We start from the raw sequence: 11,330 nt of genomic DNA, 5'->3' as shown, positions 1-11,330 counted from the left end.
GGCGACAAGGACGTCTGCCAGCCAGAAAATACGGCTAGGAAGTGAGAGCAAGAACGGAAAAGGCGCGAGAAAACGACGGCTGCTAAGAATGGCCACGCAGCTCCGAACAAGAAAACCAGGCGCTCGATCTCTGGTGGTGGCGTTGTGATTGGCGCTCCCTAAAGCGGCAGTGAAGCCGCGATGGCTACAGAAAAAAAATATTTTTGGTGGCAGAATTGGGCTGACTAAGCGACAGCAAAGGTGGGGCCAAAAGGCGGTGAGGCGTGCGCCTGCACTGAAGCTAACCCGTTTGGTCTTGTGCAACCAACCCTGGTTGCAGCAACAGCAATTAACGCGGGACGCGTGCCTACTCCAAACACACGCGTGGGCTGGGTGGACCTGTGGCAGTTGCTCAGGACAAAACAGCCAGAAGACCATCATATCACGACACCTTCGCCAACGGCAACTGCTCTGCAACGGCCGCACAGTTTTCACTTCCTTCCGGGTCTGATTCACGTGACATACTATTGAAGCGCTAAATTATCTTCATTTCCCTTTTTTTGAACCTCACATCTTCACCTTTGCATCTCTGAAGCCGTTGCCACCGCCGCTTTTGTTTGTTTATATATCCCACGTCTATTTACTTTCTTGGTTTTCGCACCAAGTCAGCATGCTCGCTTGAGCTTCATCTTTTGCTTATCGTACTTGGATTCCCACGTCGAACTTCACCGCCGCCCTTCTCACAGCTCGATCTCTTCTAAATCTATCGTTTGCCATATATTGGTGCCCTCTCCACCATGAGCCCGACGCACGGTGACCCCAGCACCGCCAACTGTGCCGGCGGCAAAATCCATCCTTTCTTCAAGGCCTCCCGACCCGGCTCCGATCGTGCCTCCTCGCCCGCCCTCCACGACTTATCTGACTCGAGCCAAAGCGGCTCGCGCAAGAAACGAAAAACCGCTGGGTCCAAGGACCTGGGCTCGCGCAAGCGCACAAATACTCTTGAGGGGCCGCTGCTGAGCCTTCTCAAGCCCCAGTCAGCCACACCTCTCGACAGGGCAACTAATGGCCTGGAGACTCCTCCTGTGTTCGAAGACGAGGGTCTTGAGGATGCCGAGGGCGAGGTTGATGACGAAATGCCCGGCTTCTTCCCCGGAGCCCCACAGCTGCCGCAAACCACAACCCGGACGCCGTCATATTCTCCGCCCGCAACCTCACAGGCGCCGCCGAAAGCCCCATTAATATGCTCGACTTCGACTACTAGTGTCGTTCCAGACAAGCCCTCAAAGGTGCTCAAGTTCAACGTGAAAACGGGGACGCTGGGCTCGCCACCGAAAGCCAAGTCAAAGAAGCCCGAGCCATTGGAAGGCGCAAAGCCGGGCCGTGGACGACCCCGCAAACCTCCAGCACAGCGCATTGTGACCATGCGCTACGGGACTGACAAGGCAACCCGACATCGTATAGGCGCTGCTATACAGCAAATCCTAGCCCGGCCTCCGCGTCCACAACAACCTTTACCTCTATCCGACCCTATTGCGTCTCCCCTTCCGACCGTTCCCGAGGCAGCCATCTCGAAAGTCGCAACATCAATTGTTGTACCCGGCAACTCGATACCGGCTCAAAGCTCGAAGTCTACCCACCCATTCTTCAAGAAGGGTGCTGCGGCAACCTCGATCCCCCCGCCCCCGCCTCCAGCCAAGAAAACGACCATATCTTTGTCAACACCTTGCTCTCCCAGACGCAAGATCCAGCCCCCAGTCCCTTCTAGTGAACTCGATGGCCCTGGCTTTGGGTTCAAGACCAAGGGAGTCAAAGTTCCTGGGGCCCAATTTCCTCTGTTCCCTCCTATGGATATGGTACATGTGCGAGGCCTTGATTCCTATACGCCGGCTTCACACTCCAGAAGCTCTGAGAGTCTCTCCAAACTATCTCCTCCACAACGCAAGTCAAAACAACAGGCTATCACAATCTCCACATCTGAGTCCATCATCACATGTCTTCAGTCAGAGCTGGGTATCAGCAACATCATGGCAGCTCTAGCAAGACTCAACGATGACTTCACTCCGGTTCCACCCTCTCTAAGAATTCCTACGAGACATGTCGAAAGTGGCCGGCGGGTGCAGGCGCGCATAAAACGACAAATGCGAACTTCCCCTCCTGTCCCGGCTGCGGCCGCTGAGACCCAATCAGCTTCCACGTGTGACGCTGAGTCTTCTAGTGAAGACGAAATCGCGATTGTGTCTCGATCCCGGCTACAACAGCGCCGCAAGAAGCAACAAGCCCGCCCCATTCATCCCTTCATCTTCCGCCTCTATCACCAACTCGCTGATGGCCTTTCCGCATACGATCGTTGCACGTGCGAGTCGACATCTTGGACTCAAAAGTACGCACCACAAAGCGCCGCACAGGTCCTACAGTCGGGCCGGGAGGCGCTCCTCCTCAAAGAGTGGCTTGTGGCACTCAAAGTCAACGCTGTACACACGTCCAACCCAGACGCCAAGTCGAAATCCAAGTCATCTAAAAAGCGAGGCAAGAAGAAGAAGGGCAAACTAGATGGCTTCATTGTCGATGAACATAGCGACGACGATAGCGGCGTGTACTCTCCCGACGAGGAGTCCGACGCCGAGGTTCTGGCTGAATGGGGTCCTGACGCCGCCGGAGACAAACGTAGTGTCGTGCGCACTGTAACTGGTCGGCTCAAGAATGCCGTTGTCCTGAGCGGCAAGCATGGTGTGGGCAAGACTGCCACCGTCTATGCTGTTGCAAAGGAACTGGGCTTTGAAGTTTTTGAGATTAACGCGGCCAGCAGGAGGGCCGGAAAGGACATCACCGAAAGGGTTGGCGATATGACTCGCAACCATCTTGTGCGACACCAAGGTGGCGAGCCTGGCGAGCCGTCCAGTGCCGGTAAATCCCCAGCCATGGCGTCGTTCTTTGCGAAAAAGTCCTTGTCGACAGTGACACAGGCCTCTGCCCAAACACCAGCAACTACCGCTGATAATAAGGAAGCGACAGCGCAGAAACAATCGCTAATTCTCATTGAGGAAGCCGATATTCTCTACGATGAAGACAAGAACTTTTGGGCCACGCTAGTAACGCTTATGACCCAAGCTAAGCGCCCATTCATCATCACTTGCAACGACGAGACCCTGATTCCCCTCCATACTCTCCCTCTCCATGCTATATTCCGCCTCCGCGCGCCACCTCGGGAGCCCTCGGTCGATGCGCTTCTGCTCATCGCCGCCTGTGAAGGCCATGTTTTGCATCGCCAGGCAGTTGAAGAGCTCTGGGCCAGTCGCAAAGGCGACCTGCGCGCTGTTCTCGCAGAGCTCCAGTTCTGGTGCCAATTTGGCGTTGGCGACGTCAAGGGCGGCTTTGACTGGCTGCTTGCGCGATGGCCCAAGGGCAGCGACATTGACGAGCGAGGGGATACGTTGCGGGTTGTGAGCGAGGGTGTGTATGAAGGCGGGATGGGATTGCTTAGCCGCGATTCTACGGCTGCTCAGCCCGAGGATCCCGAAGTGGCTGTGGAGTGTTGGGAAAGCTTTGGCGTTGATTTGTATGGCTGGGAAACAGGCGGTCAGAATGTTGCTGCCAGGCACAGTGACGATAGAAACGGTCGATTGCGTGCGCTAGAGGCTTTTGCAGACTTGGCTGACAGCATGAGTGCCTCCGACATCCTCTCCATTTCGGCCTATGGTGAAATGAACCAAGTACGTCCAAGGGTATTATCACGTCTCCTAGTCTTGCGATTACTAACCTGTCGACAGATCCGCCTTGATACAGAAGCCCCCGGAATGGCACCCAAGCGCCGTGATGACTTTATCGTCGGCTACACCCTTCTCGAGGCCGACCCCGTGTCATCATACTCGACTCTCCCCCTCTCTATTCCAGCCCAGATCAAAGCCTCGGCACAGAAGCACCAGCTTAGTCCTCTAGCAGCAGACCCCGCCTCTTCCGACCCCACCCACAAGCTCAAACTGCTCCTCTCCGCCCCCGCCGCTCCCCCTCCCACAACCCGCCGCGACTACTCGGCAGCCTTTGACCCCATTGCAGCCAGCAGCATCTACGTCTGGGCCGCGCACATCGACCCGTCCGTCTTCGACCGGCCCATGCGCCTCATCGCCCTCGACGTCGCACCCTACGTGCGGTCCATCATCTACTCCGACACCCACCGCCGCGCCCCCACGCCCACCGCCGACCCCCCATCCACCCACCCCACCAAGAAGCTCCGCGCGACCCGCGCAGCCCTCAGCGCCATGGACGGCGCGCACCGCGCCAGCGCACGCGCGCGCACGCACGACTACTTCGCCGCATGCACCGGCGTCGACGCTGCCGCCATCCTCGCCACCGCCGGCCCCGCCTGGCCCGCGCTCGCCCACGCCGCGCACCAGTCCGCCGTCGCCGCGCACGCCGCCTGGTTCGCAGCCGAGGTGCAGAAGATGCAGCGCCGCGCGGCCGAGGAGCAGCGCCGCGCGGCCGAGGAGCAGCGCCGCGCGCTCGAGCTCAGACAGGTCATTCAGGCGCAGGCGCGCGAGCTTGCGTTGCAGCAGCAGCAGCAGGCAGGTGGGATGGTCATGCAGATCCAGCCGTTCATTCCGCCGTCTGCAGCGCACTTGCCGCCTGGCCACGATGGCTTTCAGACTAGCACCAGTGTGCACCAGGGCCAATATCATGCTAGCGGTGCGCCGGTGTCGATGCCCATGTACCAGGATCCGTCGCAATATGGCGGCTACGCACCGCAGGCCTATCTGGTTCATGACGCACCACAGTCGTATGCGCAGCTGCAGTCGGCATTGCCTCTATACACATCCACAACGTCGGGAGGTCCAAGCACACTGGGGGCTCTGGGAAATGGCGGGCTGGCGATAGACCCTTCCCTGCTTTCAGGCGCCAACGAAGATACAGACATGATAGAATGAACGCGTAGAATAGAGCTACAAATATATAGATCTCGCATACCAGAAACGCAGACGTGAACACAAGATAGAAAATTGCTATGTTATATTGGATATACATGATACTCAACACCACCCACCACGTCGTGCCAACAACAAAAAAAAACGAGGGAGGTCCCAACGACAACGTCCTCGCATCTACCGCCCCCTCATGTCACAGACTTTTTTATATCTTGTCAACTATCGCCCTTGCGCGGTTGTTCATGCCAACCAAGATGCTGGCTGGCACGGCATTCCAGATTGCAGGACCCTCTTTAGAGTAAAAATAACAAAGAAGCAAAATGAACAAAAAATGGACCAGACGTGCCCGACATTAGCGCCGGTGATTAAACAATAAAACGACGAATAACAAAACGGCCAAGGCCTGCCGCCGCTGACATGAGCATACCATTATCCGTACGGTAAGTAGAAAATAAACAGAAACAAAGAACCCCCTAGCCAAGACGGCCCGGGTGGAAACAGAAAGACGAAGGGTTGATCATTAATACCGCTGCGAGTAGCGGGCAGAGGGCGACGGCAAGTAGGAGTCGTGGCCGCTAGGGTTGTACGCATCGTCTTGGTACATGGTCTGGCGACGGTCTTCCTCGGGCAACAGCTCCTTGACCTCCCAGTTGTTCATGCGCGTGCCGACTGAGAACTCAAGATCCTCGCGGGTGATGGAGTCCCAGTACTTGTACACCATCATCACAGCAAGCAGGTTGCACACAGTGGCAATGCACAAGCCATCGGCGTAGTGGCTCAGGGCGTCGCAGATGTCCTCGCTGAAGACGTACATGGTGACCTGGCCAACGGCAAAGAAGAAGACGCCAAAAATGATGTCACCCAGGGGCCAGCGGTCCTGGAGCGTGCCGGCAACCAGCATGATCTGCATCACAATGTACACAACCAGCTGCACTCCGTTCAGGATAACCATAACGATAAAGAGACCAGTGGTCTTGGTGGGGCTCAAGCTAGACCATGACTTGAAGGTGGCGATGGCAACGAGGAAGGTTATAGCGAACGAAAACACAGAGCAGAGACGCAGTAGCCAAACCGACAGCGGGGTGCCATCCTCGTACAGCTGGAAGCCGACAAAGCCATTGATGAAGAGAGCCGTGACCGTCGCAGACGCCAGACCAAGTTGGATGGCAGCGAACCAAGGGTAAGTCTCTGAGTACGGGGGGACCACGCCGGCGTCGATGATGAGCGAGACAAAGGTCAGGAGCATGTAGAGGTAGAAGAAGGTCAGGATTTCGCGTCGGCCTGTGACTGGGGTTAGCGGGGGCGTCTACGCGACGTGCTCAGGGTGGGCGACGAACCAACAGCAGTAAACTTTCCGCGGATGTGAAAGATCATGATAACCGTCATGGTCAGCGCAATGATGTGCATGGCCGAAGCGGCGCCCTGGAAGATGACGGTGTTGGCCAGCTCAATGTTGCGGGCAAAGCATGTGGTCTCGATTCCAACGCCGGTGCCCGCGGCGGACTGCGGCCCAATGGCGGCACATAGCGGCAGCGGGGTCTGGTGACAGATGTCGGTGAAGTCGCCGAAGGACGGCATGGTGGCTGCGACGGAGGGGGCGATGGAGGGTCGGAGCACAGGAGACGAGCAACGGCAGGGGAGGCGGGCCGATTAGGGTCAGGGCCGAGAAGACACACGGAGGAGGCGCGTTGCGAGAAGAGATTTGCAGGGCGAGGGCGGGATCTGCGGGCGGGACGCTGAGGTCGGGAGGAGACAGACAGCGAGTGTAGATATTAGAAGACAAATACAGGAGATCGGGTCAAGCTTCACGGTCGAGCGAATCTCGCAGGCGGGCGGGGAGGCACGGCCAGGACGACGCGGCGGCGGCTTGAGAAGCGAGCGAAAGAATAGGAGGCCTGGAAGAAGCAGAGGAAAAAGGGAGACTGGAAGAAAAGAAATGAAAACCCTATATTGGGCAAAGCCAGAGCGGATGTTGGCCCTCGCCAGGGTCGGCGGACAGGGACAGGGGCGGCGCAAATAGAAATTACAGAGGGCCTGGGCCAAATATAGAGGGCGTTTATGGGATGCGGCGGGGGGGTTTAGGCGGAGAGGCCGCTGAAGGCACGGTAAAGAACAGGGCGGTTGTAGGGCGTAGTGAGCACTTTTAGGCGGACGGGCCACTGTAAAAACAGCGTTGGAGGAACAGTAGGGAACGGAACAAAAGGATACAAAGGGTGCAATTAAAAAAGGATCAGCACGGCGCAGATGGATGAGAAGACAAAAGAAAAGCAGCGCGGAGGAAAATCAAAAGGAAATGAAGACGAAGAACGGAGAGAGGACGGCAGAAGTGAAGATGATGGAGTAAACAAAAAAGAAAGAATAAAAGAAAATAGAAGAAAAATGAATTACTTCTGGCGTGCGTCAACTACAGCTTCACGACAAGGCAGGAACTCATCTGCCATTCTGGCGCCTGCCTTGGGCATTTTCGCCTGCCTTCCTTTCCTGTCTCCACCGGCAAACAAACAAACAAACACAGCCGAGAATTGCATTCAACTGCAGCCATAGTGTGTGCACGGTGCTCTGTCTCGGCCACCACAGTCTGCACACTGTGTCTCTATGAACCGACAACGCCACACTGAAAAGAACACAACACCACGGGTTCGGACGCCAGAGAAACACGGCTTCTCAAACAGCGACTCCAAGCCAAGCCAGCTCTGCACCTGAGCCACGTCGCTGACTGAGCACGTCCAATTTCAATTTCACTTCGACCCACGCGTACAACCAACCACACAACCTCGCATCGTTGACGCTCTCGCATTGCGTACAAGCCCCAAGCCCCAGATACCTCCGCTCCCACTGCCTCCGTCCTGCCCTCCTCTTCTCTTCGTTCATGCCAATGCAAAAGCGTTGCTCCAGAGACAAATTGTCCCGCCCGGACGATGCGAAACTAAGCCCGCTCCCCACTGTCCTGTCCTCTGCACATCTGCCTCCTTCCTGGATCGCAGCACATGGACCAGCCCGCCCACCGGCATTGCAGGGCGGGCGTCAACAACACAGCAAGCCAGGGTTACAAAAGCGTAAAAGTCACGCATGTCGAGCGAGGCCCAGCCCGCTGCTTGCTGCCCACTTCGCCTTTATGGTGGTATTGCGTGTCCCCAAGTGCGAGAGTGCGCATTCTCGCTGACCAGCTCTCGTGTTGGTGCTGCTGACGTTGCTATTTTCGTTCTCGTTCCCGTTGTTGCTCGACCTTGGGCTGTATCCTCCGTGTACTCTGGGTCTGTCCAGAGTTGGAGACACGGACACAGACGGCATCGCATGATGTCACTGAGAACCCTGACACAAAGGAATGTAGTTGTAGACCCTAAAGCTTGCACATGGGCCCCCATCACGTGTGACACTGCCGCTTTCTCTAACCCTACGCATCTGCTAGGTAACCCAGGCTCTGTGTAACTCTTCCTCTTGCCTCATGCATTCGTTGCGCTGACTTTAACATCAACATCATGCATCCACGATTTCAATCTATTTACCACGCAAAACTCCCCCACTTGCACTCCCACACAATAGGGGGCTTACTATTCACCCAGATATCAATATCCTCCACCTGATTTTCTACCTGCAGAGTACATGGCCAAAGTATCGACGAGTTCCAAGCCAGTCACTTGCGTGACACAGGCTAATGCCACCATGTGACGGCCTGCATCTTAGCTGACAGCGATCAAAGGCTTAGTATCCAGACACCACAGGAGCTTATCTGTTCTTGTGGGTATGTTATCCGTCCTTGAGCACTCGCCCGTGGCAACAAGGCAACGGAAGAGACTTCAGCCCCATTCACACATCTTTGTCTGTTGTCAAGCCCGGCATCTAGGGTTGGGCCAGGGTTGTGCGATGCCAACAAAGAGAAGTCCCCCTCACAAAGGTGAATGTCCGGCAGTAGGACAACACTCAGTCAACCAACGAGAAGACAAGACATGAAGCTCAAAGACAGGCTAGCATGTTTTCATGCAGCCAATTGCAGCGTGACAAGATGAATAGAATGCCCTGTGAATTAAGGCCCAAGAGTCATTTGACAAAGCCCAAGAGAGAAAAACAGGCATAGCTAACTAACTAGTTAATCCGCAGTTCGTATGTCGCATGGCATGGCATGTGTGCGCGTTTTGCCGCGTGTGAAGTCGTAATGGGCGCGACTTCACGTACCAAGTGCAAGACCTACTGCGAAATGTACGCTTGATCTGCGGCCTGAATTCCTGCTGGTACTAGCTGGTATTCTGTGTCATGATTCTTTCTTGTGTGTCTGTTTCCATCTTTTTTTTGCCGCTCCCCCTTCCGGAGACTTTGCTGTTTCGTCTTCCATGCTCTCAGGCGTTTGTCGGATCATTAACTAAATCCATGGAAGAGAGAAAAAAAAAGGGCCAGGCTACAATGAGCACACAAGAAGTGACTAGACCCAACAGTCCACACGCCGAAATACCCAGCCCAGGCATGTTTTGTTCCTCCCCCCCACAAGATTTCTTTCATGTTGTCTTTTTAGGTGCTTTTCAGCTGTTCAAGTCTAATGGGCTGGAAGGAAGAGACACGGTCTATCAAAGAAACAAAGAAGGAAAATAGGAAACCCGAGGATAACCAGAATGGACTTTTTTTTGGCTTGTGTTTTTTTTCGTCTTCTGTTTGGCGCGCGGCTTGGCCCAAGCCTAAACTGCTGTAACTACAGTGGAGTGGTCTATGGAGCAATGGACCCGGCCTGGCTGGGCGAAGATGTGGACAACAGAACAAGCAAGTTTTGGACTCCTTGAACCAGTCCTTGGTGGATGGTGCAAGCGTCCGTAGTAATGTAATGCAAAAAAAAAAAGCCTCCAAGGGAATGCTAGCTCTGATGGGTGTCTTCGGTTGGATACATAGTTGGACTCAGACTCATAGTACATGGCAACTAGCACTACTATATTTGTCGATATAGATCATTCGTACTTGTACGTATAGTTACTTTGGCCAGCATCCAAGGTCCAAGGCAAGGTCCAAGGTCTCAACTCAAGGGGTGGTGGTGGCGACGGCGGCGGCGGTAGACGGACATTTCTCATTCGGATTTCATCATCAGCCCACTTATCAGCCCAAGAATGGCAAAGGAAGACTTGAATAGAACAGAAAAAAACGCATTCAAGTAATTACATGCATAGATTTCGTCTCTCGGCGAGTTGGGGACAAGGGAAGGGAAAGGGAAGCTTTTCAAACAAGCCAAGTCCCTATTGCTAACGGCTCTCACCTCGGCTAGCATCTATACACAAGTACGGGGTTAGGCTGGGTCTGGGTCTGGGTCTGGGTCTGGGACCAGGTCTAGGACGGGTAATACATGGTTACATAGCAGACCATCAGAAGCATGGCAATATTGGCTGGGCCACAGGAGAAGCCGGCATAACATGGGGATATAAGTAAGTGCTGCCCGTAGTTAGCTGGTTAGTTATACAAACAGCACGACTACGATCAGTGGGCTTGTGCTTGTGCTTCTGCTTGTGCTTGTATCGTCATTATACCACTTGGATTTGTATGTAAGTAGATGGATTGTAGAGCGATATCTCCAGCTGCGCCTTGCCCACTGCGCCCCCTCGGCTTGATTTTTGTACTGCTTTTCATTTCTGGTTTCTCGTTTTTTTGATCTCTGGTGCTTAGCAACAAGCAGCATCATGTTAGAAAAAAAATATCCGAGGGAACGGAAAAAGAAGGCTGCTGACGATGGTATAACTAACCAGCTACATAACTAACTAGTGTGTTCAAAATCCTATCACTGATGTCAATGCTCGCAAATACTCAAGATAAGACAGGGTTATTGACCCTTACTTGGCCAACGCCCCACCTCACTGAAAAAAAAGAAAAACAAAAGACCGATTAAATCAGATGCAGTAACGAAATTAAGCAGAAAATGGGTCAAAAAAAAAGGGAAAGAAAAAAAGGAAAAAAAATACAACTCTCTTAGCAGGCAGGCAAATTGAGGGCTTGTGACTTGTTTTGTGTCAGTTTCTCGACGGCGCTTTATTGTCAGAAGAACGGGAAGTTGGGGAGAGAGAAAAGGCAAAGTCCGGCAAAAGGCACGAGGGCGCAGATTACATAATTGAGCAGCCCTGAGTTAGCTAGTTGCTCTTCTTGACTGACTGCCTTCAGCTATTGCCTTGAGATCTCTCGACCTCTTGCATTTGCACTTTGGCACCCAGTGATACATGCCATAGACACCCAGGCACCACCGACCCAGAAATCGGCACATGGCCGGAGAGAGATGCATCCGTGTAAGTGTCTTGCGTTCTTGTCTGTGCCAGATCCAATGGTCCCATGTTCCAATCACTACTTGTTATGTCCCATACCAGGGCAGGGCTCCAGTCTTTTCATCTGCTGCTCTTCTGACCAGTGCCAGTGCCAGTCTCAAGTCTAAACCCCAAATCTTAAATCTCATTCACAAGCGGTGCCCCCCAT

The 11,330-nt window shown here is 54.3% G+C and overlaps 2 protein-coding genes across 2 annotated transcripts; one reads left to right on the top strand and one right to left on the bottom strand.

Moving 5' to 3' along the window:
• Window positions 1–776: 776 nt before the first annotated feature.
• On the top strand, window positions 777–4,901 carry BROUX77_006528 (uncharacterized protein; the record flags this gene model as incomplete). Its single annotated transcript, XM_073751523.1, has 2 exons — window positions 777–3,692; window positions 3,750–4,901. The coding sequence occupies 2 exons, from the start codon at window positions 777–779 to the stop codon at window positions 4,899–4,901; spliced, it is 4,068 nt and encodes a 1,355-aa protein (XP_073603597.1).
• Window positions 4,902–5,418: 517 nt separating this feature from the next.
• On the bottom strand, window positions 5,419–6,476 carry BROUX77_006527 (uncharacterized protein; the record flags this gene model as incomplete). Its single annotated transcript, XM_073751522.1, has 2 exons — window positions 5,419–6,179; window positions 6,236–6,476. 2 exons carry the CDS (start codon window positions 6,474–6,476, stop codon window positions 5,419–5,421), a joined length of 1,002 nt encoding a protein of 333 aa, XP_073603596.1.
• Window positions 6,477–11,330: the final 4,854 nt, after the last annotated feature.

This window comes from Berkeleyomyces rouxiae, assembly GCF_048999995.1.
Source record: "Berkeleyomyces rouxiae strain 22BRR77 chromosome Unknown BrBRR77_ptg000008l, whole genome shotgun sequence".
Taxonomy (NCBI): Eukaryota; Fungi; Ascomycota; class Sordariomycetes; order Microascales; family Ceratocystidaceae; genus Berkeleyomyces; species Berkeleyomyces rouxiae.
This window is presented reverse-complemented; position numbering and strand designations above follow the sequence as displayed.